The sequence below is a fragment of the Littorina saxatilis genome, linkage group LG2, assembly GCF_037325665.1.
Source record: "Littorina saxatilis isolate snail1 linkage group LG2, US_GU_Lsax_2.0, whole genome shotgun sequence".
NCBI lineage: Eukaryota > Metazoa > Mollusca > Gastropoda > Littorinimorpha > Littorinidae > Littorina > Littorina saxatilis.
In genome coordinates this window covers 49,973,743-50,000,998 of record NC_090246.1, presented here as the reverse complement: position 1 = coordinate 50,000,998, position 27,256 = coordinate 49,973,743, and the positions used below count along the sequence as shown (strand labels likewise).

The 27,256-nt window shown below is 41.3% G+C and overlaps 3 protein-coding genes across 8 annotated transcripts in view; 2 read left to right on the top strand and 1 right to left on the bottom strand.

The window, feature by feature from the left end:
• Nucleotides 1–3,594, bottom strand: part of LOC138959151 (uncharacterized) — a 47,867-nt gene extending 44,273 nt beyond the window's left edge. For all 6 annotated transcript variants that reach the window (XR_011453644.1, XM_070330524.1, XM_070330519.1 and 3 more), the window contains exons 1-3: nt 3,456–3,594; nt 841–948; nt 428–574 (exon numbers count right to left, since the gene is read on the bottom strand). Coding sequence is in view for 5 of the 6 variants with exons in the window: in XM_070330524.1 (XP_070186625.1) it covers nt 428–574; nt 841–948 (255 nt within the window). In the remaining variant the exon portion in view is untranslated. The remainder of the gene's footprint in view (nt 1–427; nt 575–840; nt 949–3,455) is intronic.
• On the top strand, nt 3,548–13,449 carry LOC138959153 (small ribosomal subunit protein uS8A). Its single transcript, XM_070330526.1, has 5 exons — nt 3,548–3,684; nt 4,137–4,274; nt 6,507–6,586; nt 10,635–10,720; nt 13,276–13,449. Exons 2-5 carry the CDS (start codon nt 4,142–4,144, stop codon nt 13,367–13,369), a joined length of 393 nt encoding a protein of 130 aa, XP_070186627.1. The 5' UTR covers nt 3,548–3,684; nt 4,137–4,141; the 3' UTR covers nt 13,370–13,449.
• Nucleotides 13,450–16,947: 3,498 nt separating this feature from the next.
• On the top strand, nt 16,948–26,999 carry LOC138959152 (uncharacterized). Its single transcript, XM_070330525.1, has 9 exons — nt 16,948–17,755; nt 18,748–18,898; nt 19,182–19,240; nt 19,534–19,583; nt 21,033–21,125; nt 24,839–25,012; nt 25,398–25,516; nt 25,771–25,972; nt 26,539–26,999. The coding sequence occupies exons 2-9, from the start codon at nt 18,785–18,787 to the stop codon at nt 26,556–26,558; spliced, it is 831 nt and encodes a 276-aa protein (XP_070186626.1). The 5' UTR covers nt 16,948–17,755; nt 18,748–18,784; the 3' UTR covers nt 26,559–26,999.
• Nucleotides 27,000–27,256: the final 257 nt, after the last annotated feature.

Here is a 27,256-nt window from a genome sequence, read left to right as displayed (position 1 = left end):
ACAAAGTTACAGGGACACGACTGCCAACTAGTCTCGGCCCGCACAAAAAAACAATGACCGAGACGTTCAGTAATTCCTTCGCGTGACGTCTAACCCTCTTACGCCATAATGTGACGTCTTCAAATGACGAAATGTTAAAGTTTCTACCACAGACATACACACGCACGCACGCACGCACATACGCACGCACACACGCACGCACGCACAGACAGACAAAGTTACGATCGCATAGGCTACACTTACGTGAGCCAAAAAGCTGTAAAATACATGTGTTTCATGCAGACTAGTTCCAATTTGTTTCAACAGTGTCAGGAAGCAGATGTGCCCACAGTTGACTCATTCTTCACTGAAATTCTATACCCTACCTTCCATTAAAAAAAAATCAAAAACATACATGAGGAAGAGAAAACAGAAAATATCAACAGACCTGCAGGACAAGCACCAGTTGCTCTGTTTTGTTCTTTAGTTCAGAGGCAGTTATAGTCCACTGCTCCATTTCTGCCTTGGTCTTGGCATTGTCCAGGCTGTTGATTGCCACCTTCAGTGCCTCTTGTGATGCCCGCACATTCTGAATCTGCAGTCATTTCAATGTTTTAGTAACACTGTTACCATTCAATAGTTTGAAATGTTGAAATTCGATCAGGTTTATTTCTTAAACCTAACAATTAAAACTAACAAACGAAAAGTAAGGAAACAAGGAAGAATAGAAGGAAGGAAGGAAGGAAGGAAGGAAGGAGGGAGGGAAGGAAGGGGAAAAAACTAAAAAGACCTCCAAAAAGACAGACAGACAGCAAGACAAGAAAACTGAATATGAGCTGGAGGGAGAAAAAAACAACTTACGTGTTCCTTCATCAACAAATCAGAGCGATGCTGCACAGTATACTTGGACTTCAGGGCCACAGCACTTTTGGCTGCTTCTGGCTTCCCTGCTCGCAATGGGGCTGCCATCTTGAACAAGTATACAAACAAAGTTATTCTTTGGACGAAAAGGATAAAAAACATAGAGCAAACAGAAAAATCACTCTTACTGCCCTTTTGGACCTAAAGGCACACTCAGCTTCACATAAACCATCAGTTTCTGATCACAGACTCTGTCACTTAGTGTCAGGCTTTTACACACAGTACAAACACCCTTTCATTTAAACACTCACCACTTGAGAACATCCTAGGTGCCCTCCGTAAAGAGCGAGCATTTTCAAAGAATTTATTATTGATTGGGCAGCCGGATTTACAATGAGACAAATCGGACGCCTCGTTTTGGCGCTAGACCTAACTTTTAAAACCTAAATAATACATTGACATCTTGTTACACAAACATTCTTAAATCATAAAAGAATTCTTTTTTCATCAAGACAAGATCAGTACAATTCGAAGTTTTGAAAGTTTGAAAAAAGGGAGCCTGGAAGCAAGTCACGCAAGGTCGTGTTTCCCCAAGGAGACGAATTTTGTGCATGACGCTTGCTTCTTTGAAGCCAACCGCCGCCGATAAGTTCGTGTGATTCACAGCCGTTTGTTGCGTTTAAGATTCAGAGGTACACAATCACGTGCTATTGCAGATACAGCGAGTCGCATTGAAATCACAAACTGACGACTAAGTTGTGAAAAAAAGGAAAGTGGATCACACGGGTCCACGATAGCTCAGGGGTTAGATAAACCACGAAAACTGGTGTGTCGTTTACGCGAGCTAAATAGCCATTCAAACAAACTGTGTCATTTAATTCTATTAACCTTCGCCGGCCGTCGTGGGTCCGTGTGGACCCAGAAGGGTGTTTAATTGCAAATATCTCTTAAACCAGTTGGAATTTTTTAATGAGCTTTTAAGAATGCCTCAGACACCTAAAAAGCTATTATGTCCTTAAAGATCATTCAATTTCAGCGAGAAGTAATTAAAAAAACAAAGGTCAAATTTAGACTACACACGGAAGACATCGTGGGACCGTGCGGACCCATGTTTCTCAAACTGAAGGAACTTACATAAAAACTAGGGAGATAGGTCACAAACTTTCAGGTATTGGCTCTAAACATCATTTTCTACCATCTGTTTAATTTTGGAGCAAGTCGCGTGGAGCGAAATTAATACATAACAATGTGGGTCCACACGACCCCACAACATCTACAGAAGGGTATTCCCGTTTTTCCTTTTTTTGAGAAGCTTTAGTCCGCACGGTAATAATTGAATTAATAATTTAATTTAATTACTTCTCGCGGAAATTTAACCACGGCGTCTACGGAAGGGGATGCACGTTTTTGCTTCTTTGGAAAGCATGGGTCTACGGAAGGGTATGCATATTTTTCCTTCTTTGAGAAGCATGGGTCCGCACGGCCCCACGATGTCTTCCGTGTGTAGTCGATAACCCGGTCGGGCGAAGGTTAAATGTTATTGCAAGTGTGTTCCATAAGGTTAAAACTGTTTTTTTCATGAGAAGATTTAAATCATTGTGTAAACCATTTGAGGCAGACTGGGGCTTTAAATCAGTAGTAGAAAAAGTTATGGTTTAGAGTGAAAATCATGGCTTCTCACTTAATATAGAAGAATTTTCTTGCATCCAGCTAAGCTTGATCAATTAGTTCAGATCTGCTTTCTCGTTCTCAATCAGCTGTGCAGCTACATTTCAGTACACTTCTTCTTCTTCTTCTTCGTTCATGGGCTTAGACTCCCACGTTCACTCATGTTTTTAGCACTAGTGGAATTTTACGTGTATGACCGTTTTTACCCCGCCATTCAGGCAGCCATACGCCGATTTCGGGGGAGGCATGCTGGGTATTTTTGTGTTTCTATAACCCACCGAACTCTGACATGGATTACAGGATCTTTTCCGTGCGCACTTGGTCTCGTGCTTGCGTGTACACACGAAGGGGGTTAAGTCACAAGCAGGTCTGCACATAAGTTGACCTGGGAGATCGGAAAAATCTCCACTCTTAACCCACCAGGTGGCAGCGACCGGGATTCGAACTCACGACCTCCCGATTAGGAGGCCGACGTCTTACCACCACGCCACTGCGCCCGTCATTTCAGTACACTGATGGTGGCAATGTTGTCACCTCCCTTGCTTTTTCATCAGTGCCCAGTTCGCTGTTTTCAGTCTTCATTCCTTGTTTCTCCCAATGTTGTTTTGCAACGTTGGATATGACCATTTATATCATTCAGGAAACATTAGTAAAGGCTACCTAGCACAGGGCACATGTAGGCAATTAAAATCAACAGATCATCCCAAACTGTGGTAGTGTAAACCGAGTGCATAGTGTAGCTTTTTGGCATATTCCTGGTCCATCTAATGAACGTACTTTTATACACACAATCACCTCAGTGTTTTTATTTGGGGGGTGGGGGTTGAGAGGGGGACAACAACAGGAATTTACTCGACACTGAAAGCAGCCCACAGGTGTCTGTGTCAGTGGTTTAGGTTGCTAAGGACATAAAAGGCTGCTTCATACAGTACGGCTGCAATATTTACCTTGTATTTGTATTCAGAACTAAAGATTAATCACTCCTCGTCTTCTGTTTCAAAATCCATGCTTGAAGTAACAACAAGAACTACAAGAAGAACAGTAAGAGCTGACAAGAACGGGACGAACGCTGATCATGGCGTAACCATTAACGCCAAGCACCGGAAGTAGTGTTGGGATTACCTCCCCGGAAGTTAAATTTTGCCTCTTCCTTTCTGGTACGACTCCATCAAGCAGGTGAGGGTATGGATTTACAGTTGAGGGGAAATCTGCCTTCATCGTGAAAATAGGCGCATATTTTTATTTAGTTTTATCCGTAACTTAAGCTCAGTTGATATTTTCACGTAAGAATGAGGTTAATTGGGGTATACATGTAGGGATTTTTCTTCTATATTGAGTTGTTTACAGTACCCCTGTGTGTGGTGCACTCGTGGGGTGTAATTTTGTTATGCGGATGTCTTCAGTATTCTGTACACTCTAGAGACGTTTGCAAAGTATTCTTGATATATAAGGCTCTATGCTCTTCGTCTTTTTGCATCAATTTGTGTAAATTCTAAGCGTTCACATAGCATTATCCCCGATTTTGATCATAGACTTTTGTTTTGGAATGGCTCGACGAGTTGATGAATGATTCATTTATTGTCACTGTGCTTTCGGTTCATTCATGAAGTCTCCGTTCTTTTTTGCAGTCAAGATGGTGCGTATGAACGTTTTAGCAGACGCGCTGCGTAACATTGCCCGTGCTGAGCAGGGAGGCAAACGTCAAGTGCTGATCAGACCATGCAGCAAAGTCATCGTCAAGTTCCTGACGGTGATGATGAGACACGGTATGTTGTACTTGTAGCTAACTTACAATGTTGGGTCCCATGCCTACTGGCCGAAATACTACTTATCGATGTTGTTGTGGAATTCTGGTGTAACTCATGGCGATTTTGTGCTTTAGATTAAGTCATTCATTCTCCATGAGAAATATATTCTCTCTAATACATTTACTACGCCAAAATTCCAAGACGACGTCGATATGAAGATGTGTATGTTTGTGTGGGGGGGGGGGGGGGGGGGTGGTTACTAATTGCGATTGGCAATAAGAAGTTGCAATCACGACACATACGTGCAAACGCGCACACATACACACACACACACACAATATATAATTTTTTCATTATATTGTACGCATCTAACACGCCCACACATTTAAACACAAACAAAGAAACAAATGTAGTTTTTCTGTCAGTAGGCATGACACCCATGGTTGTCCTTACCTGCCCTACTGTTTTACCATGACTTGTCAGGGATGGCCAAATCGACTGCACGGTCGCCAGGGGCGAGTAAAAAATGTGCCGGGCTAGTATGGAGCATCTGGCAGCTCGCCCAGCTGGCTAGTGAAAATTCTGGTCAAGTGCAAAGCAACCTTGGGTTTTACTATTGAGTTTCATTTTTAAAAGCTAAATAAACACTGCACGTGCAGAAACTTCTGTCTGCAAAATCGCCGCCTAATGACACGAGAACGAGGCTCACATCTCGGTCACGCTTTCGACGTTTCATTTGAGCTGTTTCTACTTTGACTACAGATTCCAAACATGCATTTTCTATTATCAGGTGAACCAGCGTTAACAAAAGTATCTTGAAGAGACTGATGCTGAAAAATAAGGGGAAAAGCAAACAGCACATTAAGAACATTGGCGAGTGATTGCCGATAGCACTAGCAGAGAGGAAAGTGGTACATTTGAGTTGGATAGTTTTTAAAAACAAAAATGTTCACAGTTCGTAAGATCATAGTAACTGGAAAAGAATATTGTTTGAAAAAACATTGCTCACGTTCAAACATGTCAAGTCGCTCACTGCAACTTGCGTCAGCGAAGAACGGTGTATAAAAGCCAAACTGAGCGCGGTCAAGTTGTCGATCATTCATACCACCGCTATTTAGTGTGTGTAAATATAAATCGGTCAATCATTCATACTAGCGCTGTTTCATTTTTTGTGTGTTTTGTTGGGCTTGTCAGGCATGAAAATTCTTCGTATTTTCCGTATTTTTGAAAAAAATAAACCGTATTTTTTTTTTTTTTTCCCCGTATTTTTCCGTTTTTGGCTCACGTAAGTGTAGCCTATGCGATCGTAACTTTGTCTGTCTGTGCGTGCGTGTGTGTGCGTGTGTATGTCTGTGGTAGAAACTAACATTTCGTCATTTGAAGACGTCACATTATGACGTAAGAGGGTTAGACGTCACGCGAAGGAATTACTGAAAGTCTCGGTCATTATTATTTTGAGCGGGCCGAGACTAGTTGGCAGTCGTGTCCCTGTAAGTAGGCTACATGCAGACAGATCTAGATCTAGTGTCTCACTTTCTTGCACAGTGTCACCTATGCTTACTGTGTGTGTGTGTATGTGTGACGGAGTGATTGAGTTTGTGTTACTGTTTGTCGATTTCTTACATGAGCCATGAAGGCTTCGCCTCTTGTTTTTTTTGTGGTTTTTTTCCTACTCAAAGTTATAGTAAACTAGTTTTGGGGCCATGTTTGAATCCAATTTTAAGGCTCAGATAGCCCCAGATTGCACCAAATTGCACCCTTGAAAAAAATATTTCCGGGGGGGGCATGCCCCCGGACCCCCCTAGAAGTCTTGGCGCTTGCGAAACTATTGTTTTCAGTATTTTTTTTTTTTTCAGTTTTCATGCCCGCTTGTGGAATTTTTGGCGGGCTAGTGACCTTCTTGGAGTTAGTCGCCCGACTGGCGAGTTAAATTGTTTAGATTTGGCCATCCCTGCTTGTTAACGTCAAAGCGAGGATTTGATATTCGATGGTTGATGGAGTCTGGAGACAAAAAAAAACCAATTTCTCTGTTGAACTTGCATCAAGTTTGTACTTGTGTTAACAGGTACTTGTGTCAATCTACTTTTTTCATTTGGCAAAAAATTCCATCTCTGCTCTAATTTAATTTTTTTAAACCCGAATAAGTATTACAGTCAGTACTTTTCATATTTACACAAGAAGGAAGGTATCTTTCAATATATATGAAAAGGAGTGAAAAACATCAATTTTATTATCTATTTTCTTTTGCAGGTTACATCAGCGAGTTCGAGATTGTTGATGACCACAGGTCTGGCAAGATTGTAGTGAACCTCACAGGACGACTGAACAAGGTAAGAAGTGTTACTGTTTGTACACAGTCGCACATGTATTCATATGATATGTTGTGATCAGCCGAAATTCCGCTGAGCCGCTTTTTTGACTGATACTTTATTATTTCAAGTCATATTGACCGAAAAGGCGCATAAGGAAGGAACTGCATCAAATCACTCAGTTGCTATGCACAAGTTAGCAAGACATCTATCTAGTGTTGTTTTTGCATGCTAAAATTTCTTAGGCCAAAAAAAAAAAATTGTCTGTTTAGGGTAACCCGACCGACCCTATCGATTTGGCGCCGACCCAAAAACTTTTTTTTGATTTAAAAAAAAAAAAAGAAAAAAAAAGAGGTAAAAATGCTAAAAAGAGACATTTGGCGTTTCTTTCTCTCCCTTTCTCTCTGTTTTATTTATACGTTAGTTTTGAAACATGTATTCATCAAATATAAGAAGTGAATTTACACACAAAAACAAAACAAAAAAAACAAAAAAAACCCAACCTACCTACCGACCCTACTTTTTTTGGTCATGTTACCCTAAACAGACAATTTTTTTTTTTTGGCCTTATATGTTCGCTGTGTGGTTGATTTAGTTACAGTCGTGACCTGTTTCGATCCTTTTTGAGACATTCAGTAAGTGTTTGTACTCTTTGCTTTGCTGACGAGAAGAGCTATGGTACATCTGCATGTTTCGAAAATCCATGGGTGATAATGAGATTCTTCTCACTTGTTTTGGGACTCTGTTCTGACGGAGGCTAAGTGTTATTAGTACACGCCTTTTTGACTCACATGCGAAGCAAAAGTGAGTCTATGTACTCACCCGAGTCGTCCGTCCGGAAAACTTTAACGTTGGATATTTCTTGGACACTATTAAGTCTATCAACACCTGATGTGGCCTGATGGTGTATGGTTACAAGATCTCAAAAAACATGTGCGGCAACTTGACCTCACTTCAAGTTCAAGGTCACAGGGGCCGTAATTGTTGTCTTAAAAACGACCATTTTTCACATTTTCGCATTTTTTTCTGAAGTTATCGAGAATGGCAACCTTAGCTATGTATGCTATACAGGGCAATGTAAGCCCTATCTTTGGACACCAGTTTGGTTGACCTTGCTTCAAGGTCGCAAGGGTCCTTTAAAGTTGGATTGTATACATATTTTGAAGTGACCTTGACCCTGAACTATGGAAGATAACTGTTTCAAACCTAAAAATTATGTGGGGCACATGTTATGCTTTCATCATGAGACACATTTGGTTACATATGGTCATGGTCACTTTGACCCTTATGAAATGTGACCAAAATAAGGTAGTGAACCACTAAAAGTGACCATCTCATGGTAGAAAGAGCCAATAAGCACCATTGTACTTCCTATGTCTTGAATTAACAGCTTTGTGTTGCATGACCTTGGATGACCTTGACCTTGGGTCAAGGTCACATGTATTTTGGTAGGAAAAATGTGTAAAGCAGTTCTTAGTGTATGATGTCATTGCTAGGTTTAGTTATTTGACCTTGACCCTGAAGGTCAAGGTCATGTATAGGTCAAGGTCAAGCATGTGAGTCGTATGGGCTTTGTCCTTCTTGTTACCCTTGTTGTAATTTACATTGCTTTTGCGATGTACGTTGGAATCTAAAAATGTAAAGGTAGTCTTAGGAAATTAATTCTGTTGGTGAACCAGCGCTTGATTGTTCAGAGTCCTGGTTCATTATCCAGAGGAGGGATGGGGGATTGTTCCGGATTTTTGGAGACGTCCAGGGTCGTTTTTGAAATCGATCTAAGTCCGTTGAGAAAATGGGGGGGGGGGGGGGGTGCAAGTGTTGAAAAGCTGATGTCCGACTCGGGTCAGTGACAGCTACAAAACATACCCAGTACACCACACAATCAGCAGAATCTTCAATGATGAACTGGGCAGCCGATCCACGGAAGAAGAAGAACCGACTTGGTTGGGAAAGTTCGAAAAAATAACCTCAGTTGGTTTATTCTCCTTTGGCCGTTTTCATTTGGTTACTTCCGGTTTGAAAACTGATGGCGTCTGCTAAAATGGATCTTCCTAAGTAATTGAAATCGGATGCGCGTTTAGCGTGTGAAACAGGCAAATTTGTCAAAAACAATTACAATTGGTTGGTCGCAATCTATCAGACAGAATTGTTTTTAAAAAATCTACTAATGGAAAAAGGTGATTGTAAGTGTATGGTATTTTATAATGATTTAAGCAAAAAAATAATGACTTTTAGTTAACATGATTTTGACAACTCCAAAGCCTCAGAATATACGTTTCCTGCACTTCATACGTTACAAAATCTACAGTGTCGGGGGAGGGGGCATTGCTCCTGTTCCGAGCCGGGGGCATTCTACAACCTCTGGAGCCTCACTTTGTTCATGAGTTTTTACAATTTTCCAGTCCCTTCTCTGATTATTAGGTTTTTGTTAGAAAGGTATTGCCAGCACTTATTTTTGCACAGTGAATGCATTCCTTGCATATGGTGTTTTGATTCCAAGACAAACATGGTTGCATTTTGGGTGGCTTTGAAGCAGGTTTTACTCGTTGCTGGTAAAGTTACATTGATGTTCAGCCCAATTGTTTTTGAGAATGCAGGGGTTGGAGTTTTTCAGTCCTAGACGGATTTCCGTCCCAGCAAGAATTTTGGCAACATCGCTCTTTTTTTATACCTTTTTTGTTAATCCCTGGCAGCTGTTGTTTACACTGGGTTTGTGTGACTGATGTGGCTTTGCCACCTTTCACCATGTCCCAGACCTTCTCAATAAGGTTTGAGTGACATGTAGGGGGCAGCAATGTCATGTCATCCTGTTTTGTTTGTTTGCTGTTTTCAGTTTTAAAGCCAGGAGAGGCTAAAAAAAATAACCCCTCATGAAATGCTAAAATTCATTTTCACCTGGTCAGTTACAAATACCTTCAAGTTAACAAGATTTTTATATCATGCATCTCCAAAAAGCTTGTTTGTTCTAAGATTTAGAGTCAGGAGAGGCCACCTAAACCCTCCCTAATATCAGGGATGAGATTCTTCCGCCAATTGGCGGAATTCCGCCCAAAAGTTCGTTCCCAGGACCATTTTTCTGAATCGTCTAAATCCGTTGAGAAAAAATGGGGGGGGGGGGGGGGGGTAGAGTAGTTACTTAAATTTTGCACATATGACTGACAAAATGTTGTATGCTTCTACTGCTCGGACTCATTTCCAAGTCTTTTTTTATGGTCAAAGTGTCAAAAAATCTTCAGCTTCATGAGAATGGCTGGAGATGTGTTAACCCAATGCCCCCTGACAAAAAAATGGCAGGCAGCCTTCTAAATCCTGAGCAAAGGGAAACTACTCCGCACAACATGCACACATACAAAACAAAACAATTCTTATAAAATCATAGAGTACTCACATTTATATAGAAGATGGCAGAATAACTCGAGAATACACTATAGTTTCATATGCACGTATGTTCTGTCCACTTCCGATGTAATAAATGTTGTTTAAAAAAAATAAATCCAGCAAGTGTTCTTCCAAAACATCAAACGTGTCAGCTTTCAGTCCTCATTTACCAATATATGTTGAAAACTCCCAGAAAAATCCACACGAAAGTCCTGTTGTCGAATAACAACACCCAGATCGATGTCAGACTCATCCCCTTTCACCTCTTCAAGTAGAAAACCTTCGAAAGGCGTGTCAGAATCTGAGTTCCCCATGAACGAACACCATACTTCCAAACCATCGTTCAACACCATTTTGTCAGCCAAAAAAATCTCAAACTTTGAAAATTCACAGCAAACACACTATCGCATCGATTCAAACTCTGCAAACGCCAGAATGAATCAGCCGGAAGGAAGTGCATTAATCACATCCGGTCGCAAGGCCTTATGGGTAAGGCTCAAAGCGAAAGTGAAAGTATGTGACCTAGTGTTTAGCGGGCCATGCCGGGCGTTTCAGGGATTTCATAGGGCACTTCCGGCGGGCCATGCCGTGCGGTTCAGGGGGCATTGGGTTAATGCAACATCCTGTTTTACGTTCAGCCTGCTTAGTCTGTATTTTCAGGGAACATTATGTGATTGATTTATGATTGCAGTGTGCTGTGATCTCACCAAGGTTCGACATCTCAGTCCGTGACCTGGAGACCTGGACCACCAATCTTCTGCCATCCAGACAGTTTGGGTGAGGTTTTGCTTGGGTTGGTTTCTTGTTAAGGTTGCTCCGCTTTACCATACTGGGCTTACTACTACTTGGTCTAGTGTGGATGACTCAGTAACCCATAGTTTCAAGGAGGCCAGTAATTGTTCTAGACGAATATGGGTGCTTAGACACCTGCACTCATCAGCAGCCCCGAAGAAGTGAAATGCTGCAAAAAAAACCTAAGTGCATCGCTCTATTGTTCAGAAGTACGCACTTCGGAGCAGATTGATGTCATTGTGGGTGTGATCACGTCTGTTAGTGTTACTCGGTGCACAGGTCACCAATTTGTGTAAAGACAGGCAGCTCGCTTACAATTGGCTTATAATGTCATGTGTAGTTGCCCCAGTGTTTCCAAGGAAAAGCAACTCTTCCATAACCCTTTAAAATAAAAATAAGTTATTTCCAGGGTTTATCTGTTACTGGAGAGCAGCATCACAATTTATAATAACCAGATGTCCTACGCTATGAATCAAGTAACCATGTACAAGGAAAAGCAGTTCTTACACGTAAGATCATAATAATGGAAATCTTTCAGTGTTAAAATTAGTAGTACAATGTATTGTTCTGTCCTAATCAAAACAGCTGCATGTGAAAGTCATCCCAATGCATAGTCAGTATGTGAAGGTGTCAGGATTCCAGTGCTAAGAAAATACCACGATTTAAAGTCCAATTCTGGCTCTGTCTGTGTTTGCTACTTGTGTTAAATTTCCTTCACACTGTCATATCTGTTCAGAGAACATGAATCATGGCTATTCATACTGTGGCCACTTAACCTTAATTATTTTCATGCTGACCATATGAAACACATGATCAAATTAGTTTGTGACATCAGAAACAAAAGTGTTGTTGTTTTCATGGTGAAAGTTCACTTGTATATTTTTTGGCGGACAGGGGGTGACTGTATTACTATAAGTATAATGTAAAATGTCATATATCCAAGATGAGGCATGCAAGTTATAGCGATGGATATTTAATTCTTTTTGGGTGAGTTTCGTCAGTTCTGCAGAAATCCTGTGTCTGTATATCACTACAGCAGTCCCTGCAATGTACGGCCCCCGGCGTGAGCGGACACCTGACATGTACGGACACATTTGCTCGGCACGGACTGTTTTCCTTCTATATTTGCCCCCCCTTAAACGGACACCTGCAAAACGTGGACACGGACACTCATTTTCGGTCCCAACAGCAGGTCATACCTCCAATGTACGGACAGACCATCGTCAAATTTTCACCACAACAAAATCGATAACAGAGCAGTCCGGCTTTTGGTGCAAAGATCACAGCCGCACGACGACAGTCACTGGTAACTTGAGTGCACCTGTACCCATCAGAAGGGGGGGTAGTTTTGGTCAGGAGTGGAGTACATGCGAAGATGCCAATATGAAACTGCACTGTGCTCTTTATTCTTGTCTGTTGGACGTAAACAACAGAAACCACAGTCGATGAAGGTCCTGAGCGAAAGAGAGTGAAAAACCGGTCACAGTTCTCAGCATCGTGTGTCTGTGTGTAACCTCTTTCATTGACAAGATACTCTTGTTTCCCCTCAGCCTTGACCAGTGAGTCGGTTGCCTAATCTGTGAACCCTTCAGTTGTCTTGCTGTGTCAAAAGTTACGACACAGTCAACTGGTTTTGCTCTGAGTGAACAGTTGGAGCTGACCTCTCTGGCCACAGCCCAACAGTACATGGCTGGAGGGAGTGAGAGAGAGAGGGGGGTGGGGAGGGGGGGTGGAGGGGTAGCTGGCTAAACTCTGTGGGGTGTCCGGTGTCACTGCTTGTCAGCAGGAAGAGCATTGGAGAGAAATAGAGAGGTGTACTCTTCCACACAATTTTCAAGCATCAGTTTTGGGGTAGGCATTAGTGAGGAAGAGTGGGAGCTGTGTTATGTACAGTGTATTTCCGACTGAAGAGTGAAAAGTCACTGCCATGCCACATGATCGGCATGCAGTCAATATAAAGCCAGACAAGATGAAAATAAATTACATGATTATGACATGCAGCTCTATCTGCTGCTATTTATTCAAACTGGTTTTCAAGCTTATTCTTGCAAAGCATCTGCACACGCTCCTCTGTGCTGTGTTTGTGTGGCTGCTTTCGTATGTCAGTGCATGGTGAGTGTGTTCACTGCCTTGAGGATTTATTTTATCTCTTCTTTTCAACACTTTTCATACAAATCATTTTTACATAACCTTTAAAGAAGTATTAGGAGTTTATTGTTTAGTAGCCACAAGAAGTGATTAGCATAGACTCAATCCTGTTGTTTGTGTGTCTCTGTGTGAGTGTATGGGGGAGGGGGTGGTGTGGTCACCCCTCCCGTGACCGGACACCTGCAATGTACGGACAGTTTTGCTATGGCCCAAGGGTGTCCGTTCATGAGAGGGACTGCTGTACAAGTTTGGGTCGGGGTGGTGTTTTTTTCAGTACCAAGGGCTACCGAGTATTCTAATAGTCATGAATGTCTTCTGGTCGTTTTGCTGGATTCGTAGATAATGTGTAGATTTCATTTTGAAGTCTTAACCGGGGGTCTTTCTGTGTGCAGGTACATTGTCCTCACAACCAGTGGTGGAATCATGGACCACGAAGAAGCAAGAAGGAAACATCTTGGAGGGAAGATTCTGGGCTTCTTTTTCTGATTGGGAACTGTGCGTGTAAAAAAAAAGTGTAAAAAAATGCTACTGACTGATGTTTTAAATAAACACAATTGGCAGTAATATTTTGAGCGATTTGGATTTTATTGGTGTAATGTGTGACTGTGTCATGTATTGTTACTGTGTTGTTGTCTTTTGATTTTAGATCACTAAAAGTAGACATAATTATGTACATAGTATTTTTTCAAACTTGCCAAACATTTTAATCCAACATTATGAACACTTTTACACAAGTCCCTCAGCATATATGCATGCATGAATAAAATGCTGACAGAACTTTCAGAAATGTTTTTAGAAGATGCAGTCACAACGCATTGCTGTATCGGTTGCTTCCAATTTGATTTTTAGTGACACTTCACCAGTAAAGTATACACTACTTTTTTAAACAAACACAGCATAGTGGCATCAATGGGCGGTTCTGGTGAGGTTACGCCCCTCTTTCTTTCAGCTGGTAACTGGCGCCACCTCGCGGAAAGATCACACGAAAAAGGAACATTAAAAACTTGCATTGGTCCAAAATAGCATATCGGTTTGGTAACAGTTCGTGTGTAAGTCATGCATTTTATACAATAAACGGACAATGGTCGGTTCTGGTGAGGTTATGCCCCTTCTTTCCTTCGGCTGGTAACTTGCGCCACCTCGCGGCAAGATCACAGGAGTTGTCTCACGTTATCACCCCAGAAGCGCTCATTAATGCTGTAAAACTAGAATAGCAACAATGGACCATTAAAAATAAGCGAAGTAGTCATACTTGCATAACTTGCATAGACAAAGTTTAAAAAAAAAAGTTGGTCACATAATCCCTACATTGAAATGGAAATTGGTATCTTGTAATGAGAACATTAAAAGGGAGAAAGAAAATCCTGTGGTAAGGTTGGTAAACAATGTGTGGACACACATGTCTGTCCCATAGCTGTTAAAAGTAACATTTCATTATCCCACTAGTAGGATGGTTTTAAAACGGCATTTTCGCACAGCTCACTATTTTGACACCGCTAAGCTCATGTTCATTTGCCAAGTTAACTGAGGTCAGTCTTGAGAGCCAGTGTACAAATCCTTTTCTGTGTGTTATTTAAATCCTTTTCTGTGTGTTATTTGTTTTTTCCAAGCATTGTGTGGATGAAGTCGTATGTGTGTCTTGTGCTGTTTTTTTCTCACTTTATCGTTTTGTCCCAGCCACTATGTCGGGGGTTTTTTCATCTAAAAAATACTGTTGTCATACCCAGTTCAATTATTTAAAGCTGCACTCTGTAATTTGCAAGTTCAAAAATACAGGAGGTTATAAGTCCATTCTGCGATCTTAATATTGAAAAGCACACGATTCTTCCCGGATCTTCCATGTAAATCGCCAAAGATCCATCCAGGCATTAACATTGGTTAAGAGCATCTTGACATACCTAATCATCGGCCTGTCAGCTTTCTCAATTCAGTGCAGTCAAGCTTTTTGCAGGATTAAATTTGCGCAAAGGCATTGATTACAACATTAATTTAAATTACAAAACAAGTTGAAAACAATCATGATTGTTCTCACTTGGAAGTAATAATAATAGGGGTCGGCCTGCTATTGCGCGGGGCCGCTATTGCGCGAATCTTTAAGGTTAGGGTTAGGGTTAGATTCGCGCAATAGCGGCCCAGCCCCTAATAATACATCATATTTTCAGAGCGCATTTATCCCACATTCATATAATTTGAAAAATACATTGCATAATGATCAAGTATCACACACACGATGCGAGCACAAACCACTATGCATAAGTGAAAAGATATTTACAATGCATAGAGTACAGAACTGGCGTCAGGAACAGACTAGGTTTGACAGGATGTTTGATAGTTGTATTCGTTTTAAATTGTGGTTTTTTGAGTCACTTGAGAAAAAGTGACTATGTAATCGGTCAGTGTTAGTCTGTCCGGCCGGCCGGCCGTCCGTAGACACCACCTTAACGTTGGACTTTTCTCGGAAACTATCAAAGCGATCCGGCTCATATTTTGTTTAGTCGTGACCTCCAATGACCTCTACACTTTAACGATGGTTTCGTTGACCTTTGACCTTTTTCAAGGTCACAGGTCAGCGTCAAAGGAAAAATTAGACATTTTATATCTTTGACAAAGTTCATCGGATGTGATTGAAACTTTGTAGGAATATTCTTTACATCAAAGTATTTACATCTGTAGCCTTTTACGAACGTTATCAGAAAAACAAGGGAGATAACTAGCCTTTTCTGTTCGGCAACACACAACTTAACGTTGGGCTTTTCTCGGAAACTATAAAAGTGACCGGGCTCAAATTTTATGTGAACGTGACTCCCAGTGACCTCTACACTTTGACGTCTGCTTTGGTGACCTTTGACCTTTTTCAAGGTCACAGGTATGTCTTGAAGGAAAAAAATTGAAATATCATATCTCTGAAACTATTCATCGGATTTGATTAAAACTTTATAGGATTATTCTTTACATCAAATTATTTACATCTGTATTGTGTTGTGAATAGCAATTTCTTCCTGTCCATCTGATGCCTCATATAATATTCAGAACTGCGAAAGTGACTCGATCGAGCGTTTGCTCTTCTTGTTTTATATGGCGCTGTTAATTTCAAAATCATGCCATCCAGCTTCCTTTGCACCAATATACAACTACAAAATTAACACATGTGTGAAGTAAAGTATATTTCACAGCAAGGATGTGAGGTAACAACAGGCCTTGACATTTCTAAAAAAAATAAAACTAATTTTCTAGCAAGGTAAAGAAAAGGTTAATCTGAACTAGTTGGAGTTGCAATAATTGCTGCCATCTAATTGTTGTTATATGAAGAAGAAACAAGTCGCGTAAGGCGAAATAACTACATTTAGTCAAGCTGTGGAAGTCACAGAATGAAACTGAACGTAGTCCGCCGCTAGTGCAAAAGGCAGTGAAAGTGACGAGCCTGTTTGGCGCGGTTGCGCTGTGTTTCATAGCACGCTTTACTGTACCTCTCTTCGTTTTAACTTTCTGAGCGTGTTTTTAATCCAAACATATCATATCTATATGTTTTTGGAATCAGGAACCGACAAGGAATAAGATGAAATAGTTTTTAAATCGATTTCGGAACTTTAATTTTGATCATAATTTTTATATTTTTAATTTTCAGAGCTTGTTTTTAATCCAAATATAACATATGTATATGTTTTTGGAATCAGAAAATGACGAAGAATAAGATGAAATTGTTTTTGGATCGTTTAATAAAAAAAATAATTTTAATTAGAAGTTTCCGATTTTTAATGACCAAACTCATTCATTAGTTTTTAAGCCACCAAGCTGAAATGCAATACCAAACCCCGGCCTTCGTCGAAGATTGCTTTGCCAAAATTTCAATCAATTTAATTGAAAAATGAGGGTGTGACAGTGCCGCCTCAACTTTTACAAAAAGCCGGATATGACGTCATCAAAGGTATTTATCGAAAAAATTAAAAAAAACGTCCGGGGATATCATACCCAGGAACTCTCATGTCAAATTTCATAAAGATCGGCCCAGAATCGCTCTACACACACACACACACATACACCACGACCCTCGTCTCGATCTCCCCCTCTATGTTAAAACATTTAGTCAAAACTTGACTAAATGTAAAAACAAAAGATCTGGCAAATGAAAAGCCAACAATGGAACTCTTGTCATATCCATTGAAAAACAACAACAGCGTTTTCTTGTATTTTGCTAAACAAAAATTAAATATGCACATTTGTCATTTTCTATGTTCGTGACGACAAAACCCAATCGCGATCCACAGTCCGGGACAGTTCAGTTCAGTTACTTTATTATTTCATTGCTTGGAAATTCGGGTTGCTTCCTCCCAGTGCAAAGCTAGCAGGAACAAGAGTCGCGCTACCCAGGTGTGTGTGTTTAGCTGTAATCAGCCACCTGCATTCATGACAGAATAACTGAGGTCGTTTACATGCCACTGACTGTGGTGACACAGGGGTGAGACATGGATAATGTCTCCGAGTCTGCACAGATTAAAAGTTGACCCAAATACTGTGGTATTGGTCAAATTTGATTCATTAAGTCAACGGTGTTGTTGTCTTTTTCTTTCAAATTGTTTCTTCTCTTTTGTTGTTGAGTTGCTTCTGAAGGTGTCTGGTGCCTGTGGATTCCGGTTTTGAAACACATCACGAGACTCCCGGTCATGTGATATTTTGTTGAATACCCCCCGCCACAGGCGCAAGAATCCAGGCTTCTTATTGCCAAGTGGACAAACAGACCCTCATCGTAGGGTGTACGAATAAGCAGGACGAAGTAAGCTAACATGTCTTGTGGCTGTACTCGACGGCGAAGCGGCTACCTCGCGATTTAGATATATATCTTGCAGTAAAAATCGCTCTGCAGCATTTGCTCAGGTACGTTCAAGTTCAATGTATTGTTTTGTATACTCTTTTCAGTCGACTGAGGAACATTGCAAGGTAAACAATTAGCATAGGATACACGTTACGGTATCTTTTTCTTTGTAAGCATTGTACCAACTTGTGAATGGACTGTGGAATTGACAACGAAATCAGTTTCACTTTTAGTCCGAACCCTGTTACAGCGGGGAAGAGAACTTGAGGGGGGGGGGGGGGGGGGGGGGGAGACAGGACCGCCACTTGATAAATACTGAACAACGGCGAATGCCAATTTATTAAAATAAAACAAACAACATTTGTATGAAAAGTTTATTTTACTTTCTTGACATTTGATTGCTGAAACACAGACCTCTGAAAAAAAGGTGTTTTCAACATAATATTTTTAGCAAACATACACTTCATTGTGGTGGCTATGTCTCCATCGGTTCAGGGATTTTCTGTTACCCTTGTTAAAAAAAAATGTAAAGCAGCAAAAAACGTGTATACCGTGGTGACAACAAGAGTGATGAACTTTCATTCATTGATGAAGTTTAAACCTAATTACAAGCCAAGTCGGACCATTGTCACCTGCCAAAGCCTGTCAGTCCTAAGGCCTTGACCGACTTAACACTTGAGCTGATTACACTACTGCCGAACCCCCCTTGCTTCTTTAATGATTTATTAACATAAACAACATGATTGCAAAGAGTAAACATGGATAACATCTCTGTTAGAAATACTGGATCAGACACACACACCAGGAATGTCAGAACTGAGGAACGATGCACAGTGACACACACTCACACTCACACTCACACAAACGTGAATTGCTCATGTGTACTGACGTATTGCCATGATACTCTTATTTTTAGTTTATTCAGTTGTCACTGTTGTTTCACAGCTAGCCTTCAATGCAAAAAGCTGCATTTTTCACAGATGTTGAAGACCTAATAATTAGTCAAGAAAGCCACTTGGTTATATTTCTCCAATGAATTGCATATTGCGCACAGTTCACAGTACAGACAAGTGCACGTGAAGCCTGCAACAATGGGCTGGAATGCAAGAGGACTGTGTCTTGGTCTGGTGTGTGCCCTGGCTTGTGTCAGTGTCGTGGCTCCAAACTCCTACCTTCTCAGCATCTTGACTTCCCCGTTTGTACAGGTGAGTCAGGCAACTTGGCCTTTCTTGCATTTCAAAGCATATCCCTACACATCACTGTTATAAACACAGTTGGGTGGGTTTTTTTTCTAAATAAAACTTGAAAGTTATGTTTTTTTATTCCTACAAATTAGAGGTTTATTCAGACTGGTATTCTTCACATCAGACTTTATTTGTTGGGATCATTTTACCCAATACTGGTGGGGGTCCCATCTGATAGTTTATAATGCAATACATTTACAGGGTAATTGTGTAAACCTCTCAAAGTGAAATAATCTGTCTGCAGCCTGACAACAAGGTGTGGCTCTTTGCTATCAGTGGGCGTCGCAAACCTTTCCAATTTCTGTAAGTCTGTTACTTGTGTTGATCACTTGTAGATTTGTTGGTTCGTCTGTCTGTTTGTCAATCCATGAGGCTGCTCTATGTCTGTCTGTCTGTCTGCCTCTCTCTTTCTCTCTCTCTCTATCTGTCTGTGTCTCCCTCTCTCCCTCCTCTCTCTCCCATCTGTGTGCTTCTGTCAGTGTGTGTGTGTGTGTGTGTGTGACTGTCTGTCTTAGGTTGTGAGTGTGACTGAGAGAAGTGTTTGGTCCTTGAAATTGTGCAAAAAGAATCACATTAATGGAAACTTCTTTCCTTAGGAATGACATTGGAGAGATTGAAGGGTTCAACGTTGACCTAATAAAAGAAGGTGAGCCGATTTATATAATCTGATCAGTTCTACAATTATTGTCAAACCGTGCAGCAATGAATCTTGTCTGATTCAAGAATGCCATTTATACTCAGTATGCAGCATAAATCGAAACCTCTTGTCAGACTTTGAAAGAGAAAGGGATATATTACTATTAGGTGAGATTAGTCAAAATAGGGTGCTTTTTAAAAATCAGCCATCCTCCTAAAGAGGGACTACACAAGCATTCAGGGATGCAAAATAGCCGCCAAACGGCGAAAAAATCGCCGTTTTTACTTTTTGAAATCGCCGTTTATCATGCACAATCGCCGAAAAAAAAGAAGAGGAAAAATATAAACCGAGCATGCCTCTCGGTGTTTATTCTCAAGCGGGCGAATCCGAAAGCCGTATTCTTAAACGGGCGAAGCTGTAAACCGTTTGTCATTTCCACAACACGTGAGCGCGGGCGCGTTAACTTGTGCCTTCCCGAAAAATGGCTTCGTGCATGAAGTTCGTTGAACGCGGGTTTGAAAAGAAAATCAAGGAAAACGCAAAGAACGAGTGGAAATGGGAGTGGTTGGACAGAAACGTCAACGAGCAAAGAGTAGGCGATGTCATCCGCAAAATTGAAAAAGCCGGAAACGCATTTTGTGTGGCGTGTTCGAAACCAGTGGTGTATGGCAGCCGCGGCTTTGTGGCATGACTGCTAAGACACAACCATTTTTTTAATTATCTGTCAGAGACAAAGTTTTAAAGTTTCAAATACATCCAAAGCAAAGGGATTTTTACAGTTGCCATTACAGACTTTGTGACTTGCCAATGCCTTCTTGTCAGTGCCATGGATTGATACAGCTTGCAGAAACGAGTGAGCCAACATATCTATGTCTCCCTGTCCCTCTCTCTCCAAGTAATGTCATGTGGCTGCTTTGTACAAGTATATGATTGTCCATATTTTCAATGATCAGAAGACAGAACACTCTAGTCTAATGACTGTTCATTTGGTAAAAATATTAGTGGTACCAAACTCCATAGTCTATAAGCAGTACTTTTTCTAAAGTAAATTTAGTAAAACAGTAAGTATTGTACATTATTTTAGACACTGTAAATATAAGGTTTTTTTTAGGATAATATTGCCGTTTATGCATGTTTTTGGTCATTAATTTGTTCAAAATGCTTCAGCTTAAGGGGGCGCTGCCCCCTGAACCCCCGCCAGGGCGTTGCCCCATGACCCCACTGGGGGCCTTCTGCGGCCCCCAGACCCCCGCAACTTTTCCTCTTTTTTTAAATTTTTTGTTTGCATCCCTGGCATTGCATATATTGGGGAGGGCGAGAGAAACAGACAGAGACAGCCAGACAGTCAGAGACAGCCAGACCGTCAGAGACAGCCAGACGGACAGAGACAGACGGACAGACAGGCAGAGAGAGACAGAGAGAGAGAGAGATTGTATTGCGACCTACTTGTGTTTGCAGTGTGTGAGGTCGCTGGTAAGGACTGCAAGATGGTGTTGTCCGAGTTTACGGAGTGCACCTTCACCAGTCGCAACATCAACTATCCTGGACGTGGTATGTGAACACATGCAAGCACGCACATGCACGTACACACACACACACGCTTGCACACAACTTGTGACGTGAGACACAAACACGTACACACACACATACACACACACATGTACACAACACACACACACATGTACACAACACACACATGCGCGTGCGTGCACACACACACACACATACACACACACACACACAATCCTACTCAAAGGGGCCCGCCGCTTGCCAATTGTTTGATCAAACTTCAGTCCAGTCATATAGTTATACACACAGTCAGAAGTGGATTTAAACTTGTGAGACAGTGAATTTTGATATTGATATGTATCGGAAGCCTATCATACTAGAAGTATTTATCTACTATTACCAGCAGTCGACACGCGGTGATACATATGCCCTTTGACCTTTCCTTGGGGATATCCCGTACTAGAAATAAGAATACGGGATTGTGGGAAAGCTGCAGTCAAGGGCACTCGCGCACTATACATGTATTTGATTTTCAATACACGACTCAAAACCTTTGGGATAAATCAAATGAAATAACATACAAGTATATAGAGTTCAGAAAAGAAGGAAAAAAAGGTTAAAAATAATGATTTACAAAAGTCTTTGGGGACTCAAACTCGAGACCACCTGCTTTGGAGGCAAACGTCTTACCACCCCGCCACAAGGCTTAAACAATTGAGGCGTGAAAATTAAGACTTGAACTGCCAACAATAACTGCTACGTGCCGCGGCCCGAGTTTTCGAATCGAGCATTTGTTGAAGGCCGAGGGTCGGGTATAAAAGCAGAGCGGCGCGTGGCACTTCAGTCTAATGTCCAGCCCTTTTCAGGAAACGAGCTCTCACTTGAAATATTATTTTCAAAAATCCTCTGTCTATTATTATATGAAGTCTTATATCACGCGCGTATCTCCAGACTCGGACTCAAGGCACAGGGATCTATACCAAACTCAAAAGCACCATTTTTGTCAGGCAAACATTTTAAGGTGTACACCATACATGCACCCCCAAAAGTGTGTATAATAAGCCCTGGATAACGTACCTTCAGAAATAAAAATCACTCACCAAATTTGAATTCAAAATCAAACGGCTGTCAGTCGTGGTGGACTGGGCGGAGCTAAAGACGCGAGAAAGATAATGTCCACACACCGCTCATTCCTTTTCGGCAACACACACCCGCAACACAACGTTTACCAGATGTTGCCTGACCCCAAAGTTCCGGTCACTCCGCGCTATTGCAGCCGCCATGGATGCTATATGACACCACTGGCTAATCTGCCTGAGCAGAGTGAAACACTTTCAATGATCGTTCTGTAATTAATAAATCATTTCAAAGATAGTCTGCACTTTTCGAATGTTAGTTTGGTTTATATAACTCTTTTTTTTTTAGTGAAACATATCCATCCGAAAAAAAAGTTTTCTTCTTGGGCTGAAAAAGTGAGCTGAAGTTATTTTGTGGATGAATACGATCGTGAGTTAGGTACCAATGTCTTGAATTTATGGCAGACTTTTCCAGAGAAAATAATATTGTACGCGTTGCTTGATGTTTCCGGTAGAACACCGCGTATCACAGTCACGCACGTTGGAACCAGGCACTCATGACTCATAAAAAACACTTTCTTCACTTTTTCACACACTAAAACACCACTCTTCAGGCGACTCTGCGGCAAATGTCGTAATCCCTGTCTGTCACAGATATCATATTCATCAACATCCAGTGATGCTCTGCTATCTAATTAAAACTTTATTAGTCACAAAGCTATTCTCCTCTGGCCACGACGCGAGATCATGCCTTGACTGACTAAATGCAAGTTTTCCCACCAAATTTCTCCACTTCCCGCAAATTTTGGTGTCCTAGTTAGTCTCAGACAAAACCAAACATGTGGGCTGGGGGAGCGAAATGCACGCTCACAGTGCCGTCATGTATCTGGACTTACTGGTCAACCTGAAGCCAACGGTCACATTCGTAATTAACAACCGCAAACTATATCTTTTGTTCAAAATAAGGGTGTCTAACAAGTCAGTTTCAACTTGTTAGATTCACAGACTTTACATTTGGCTTATTATGGCAAAGACAATGGTCAATATATTTTCTTTAGAGAATGCAGTGTTCCAAAAGCCGGCTAGACTGACCTACTCGTCTTGAAAACGGTACCGACCTTGATACCTTGGGAACTGTAAAACCAAGACACAGAGCTACATAGTGGCGCCAATGTCTTGGATGAAACATTCAAACATGCATGTACAGAAAGCAGTGACACATTTAACTCTGTGGATGGTCCCTCAAGTTCTTGGTATCCGATTGTTGGTGCGAGTTTCCACTCAGGTTCTGCACCAAGAGAGAGGGTATTTCTACTCTTCAGTCTACAACACGAAGTCAGGTTGACCGGTTGTGTCAGTGTATGGCACTGAATAACTTTCACCATGTGCTCAGTGGTATTACACAGTGTACAAATGCACTCATGCGACGGTGTGTGTGTGTGAGTGTAATCTGCACTCAGCGGATTTATTGCTAGTGTTAATAAATCATTGCCACTAATAATGCTTCCAAATAACCGTCAGAAAAAAAGGTGAATACCACAAACACATACACACACACACACTAGCCCTACACACACACACACACACACACACACACACACACATAACGGGAGTTTACAGAGGTTCACAAGAAAGGCACACACCAAGGAGAGGTATGCAGTCTGCTGTTGGCTTGTTTAATCAAGCGGAATGCCTTGGACACTGCATCCACCAGACTAGGTAACTTGAGACCTGTCGGTCACTGAAAATAGGCTCCGCCTAGACTCATGGGTATTTTGGCCTGTTGGACCTCGGCCTTTGACTTGTCGTTTTCCCCGTTCGTATTTGTGTTTTTTACGTTTTCTTAATATCATCATTACATGTAGTCGCGGTGTTGCCAAAAGGGCAATCAATTTTCACCAAAGCCGATGTCACGGTTACTGAAATGTTTTTTAAAAAGGGTAATTCTAGAAGTACTCAATAATTATGCAACTTTTTTTTATTATTTTGATTCATTTCATAATCCAAAACGTTTGGAATGAAGCAAATAAATAAAAATACAAGAATTACGAGTTCAGAAAAAAATAAAAATAAAATTGCCGCCGAAGCGGATTGAACCCGGGACCACAAAAGTAAGTCGAGCGCATGATCGAGCGCGTTACCAACTGAGCTAATTTGTTGTACTGAAGGCGAGGAAGATTTTAACTTCAAATATTACACTTGAGTTCTCGAGCGTGGCGACGACTGACTCGAGTTTCCGAGTCTCTCCGTTCGTATTTGTGTACTGTTCTCTATATCTCACTGTTCGGGGCTAATTCAGTTCATAACTGACCCTACGTATAAGTTTGGAAAGCAATATGAAGTAGCGATAATTTCAAGCGTGACCGACATTATTGAAATGCATTGACCAATCGCCGAAAAGCGCTGACGTCATTGCATGAAAAATACCCAAAATCCTCTATTCTCGATGACTTACTAAGGAGTTTTTTTTTTTTTTTTTTTTTTTTTTTACTTACTAACTAAGGAGTTAGTTCGGGAGAACGACAATCTATGGACAGTTTATTATATAAAGGGAAGCAAGCGGTTAAAAACGGGCGTCGATAGAGCCAATGAACAGGGATGGGAACTTGTAGTATTTCATTCACTTGTGTATGTATACACATAAAACATGTTTTGACACCTGTGACTTTGACTCCACAGGACTGATGGCAGGCTGGTTTGACGCGTGCCCAGGCTACGCCATTTCTGTCGATCGTCTCAGTGCCTTCGACTTTACTCTACCGTTTGTCCAGAATGATGCCACGTTTGCCGTTGCTCCTGGCAACCCGAGTGGCTTTGATCCGTCTGCAGAAGACTTTTCATCTTTTGTACTGAGTGAGTATAGCATACTTTACCAGTATTCACTGAAATAGCTAGGAGCGGTTGAGGGAGGTGACTGTGCGATCAGGCTTGCTAACAATACAGTCGATGCCACTTTGCTGTGTCCTTGCAAATTGATTAGACATGCCAGCGACGTACATCACATCTTGTTCAAAAAGAAACAAGCAAACAAACAAACAAAACTGAAGAGTATTCCAAAAGTGCGTATTCAAGTTCTGTGCTTTGAAGATGCTTGTGGTGAAAATAAAAAGAGAAAACTATCATAATTATGTCTTGATGGCATTTCGCATATTTTCCGTAGTCATTACATTCTCAAATGTAGGAAAAGAAATACATTGGATACCAATAGATCTTTTCTGTGTGCTATGTGTCTTGACAGCTCATCTGACTGGTGCCTACACGAATGCAGCGTGTTTACGACGTCTTCACAAAACATTTGGTGACATCATCATTGCACGTGATCTGCCAGAGGCAAAGGCACTTCTTCTCAATGGAACGGTATGTTGATTACTCTGATAATGCGGGGGGGGGGGGGGGGGGGGGGTGGGGTGGGGGGGGGGGGGGTTGGGGGGTCATAAGTTTCGAACTGAAGTCAATGACAAATGAACTATTCAGAAGACCCCTTCAATTTCTTGTCTTTTTCCTGGTACAAATCCCGATCTACTTCACAGTAAACCTTAGCAAAGTTGATGATAATATATTAGACATGGTATTATAGTCAGATTTTCTGAAGGTGTCTTCTTCTGTGCCAGGCGCAAGCGATCTTCTCCCCAAGATCTGCCATCCCAGATCTGGAAGTGCTCCCAGATCACGTGATCTGCTCTGAGGGAGGTGCAGGCATGATGGTGAAAAAGGGCTCCCCGCTTCCTGATTGGTGGAACCCCGCTTTCCGCTCCTACTTCAGATCTGGACGCTTCCACTCTCTGTGTCGTCGAGATGGCCGCAAGTACAACCGTGAGTAGCCAACCTGTGCATTCATCACTTTAACAAAGAAAAAATAAGGATCAATTTTGCATAGTCAGGGAAGAAAAGAAGCAGGAAACGGGCTGAAATGTTATTAATATCATTGGAGAAAGAAAAAAAAAAAAACACACACCATGTTTTCAGTCATTTTAGTTTTCTCCTGTTCATTTTAACTGGTGGCGTGATCCGCCCTTCTTCTTCTATCATACGAGCTCTAAAGCCAAGGAGTTGTTCCCCTTGGACCCGATGAGCGTTTCCGTGTCACACAAGTGGCTGTGTGGGTTTGGAGAGCTGTTTTTGACGAGATGTAAACACCGTGTCTCACTGTATGTTCTTGCAAACCTTTTTAATAAAGATTTGTTAGCGTTTAATTAAATTAGCTCTATATTTCACTTCTTTTGGGCCGTCTTTCCGTCCGAGCACTGTAACGTACGCTTGGTTACACAGTTTTATGATATACCTTACTCGTCAGTCTTTCTTCATCGGTAAATTCTGTGGACAAACCCTTTTTGTTTGCTCAAAACGTTTTATTTATGCTATTTATTTTTCAATTTCAGGAACAATCAACTGTGTGTGAAGAGGATCAACCATCAGTGGCATTCGAAACCCCTCCACTGGCATAAAACTGAGATGAGGACGATACATGGTCTTCAAGTTATACTTTTATCTGTTCTTCGTCTTGATTGACTGATCAAGTTCATTATGACACACTTATTTTTGTTGTTGTTGTTGTGTTTGTTGTTGTTTTAAGTTTCTTTTGTTGTTGTTTGTTTGTTTTCTTTGTGTTTAAACATTTGTTCTTAGCATAACAGGTTGCTTCCGTTTAATACATCTTGGGTGCCAGGAGACTGGTTTCGCAAAGCTCTCACTTACTGGTGTGTAGATTTTTAGAGAATGTATACCCCATTGATATTTGGTCTTCACTTGTCACAGTTTGATTACTAGTACATTGTATGATGACACTTTCCGCCTTCGACTATTGCAATTAAATTAAACGTTGGTGCATTTTCCACAGGAACTTGCTGGGTCTTCTTTAAATACTTTACTGGGATAGACTGACAGAGAGAGAGAGAGCGCGCGCAAGCGAGTCTGTGTGTGAGCATGTATGTGTGTTCTTGCGTGTCTGTAGCTGTGTGTTTGTCTGTCTGTGTCTTTGTCAGTATGTCTGTCGTTGGGTCTGTGTGTCTGTCTACATCTGTGTGTGTCAGTGTTTGTCTGTAATTCTGTGTGTCTATTTCTGTGTCCGTGTTTATATGTGTCTGTGCCAAGGCTGTA

Coding starts and splice junctions, on each gene's coding strand:
- LOC138959153 (XM_070330526.1), top strand. CDS start 4,142: ATGGTGCGTATGAACGTTTTAGCAGACGCGCTGCGTAACATTGCCCGT. Junction 6,587..10,634: donor TCACAGGACGACTGAACAAG/GTAAGAAGTGTT, acceptor TTATGATTGCAG/TGTGCTGTGATCTCACCAAG. Junction 10,721..13,275: donor CTGCCATCCAGACAGTTTGG/GTGAGGTTTTGC, acceptor TTCTGTGTGCAG/GTACATTGTCCTCACAACCA.
- LOC138959152 (XM_070330525.1), top strand. CDS start 18,785: ATGGGCTGGAATGCAAGAGGACTGTGTCTTGGTCTGGTGTGTGCCCTG. Junction 25,013..25,397: donor CTTTTCATCTTTTGTACTGA/GTGAGTATAGCA, acceptor GTGTCTTGACAG/CTCATCTGACTGGTGCCTAC. Junction 25,973..26,538: donor AGATGGCCGCAAGTACAACC/GTGAGTAGCCAA, acceptor TTTCAATTTCAG/GAACAATCAACTGTGTGTGA.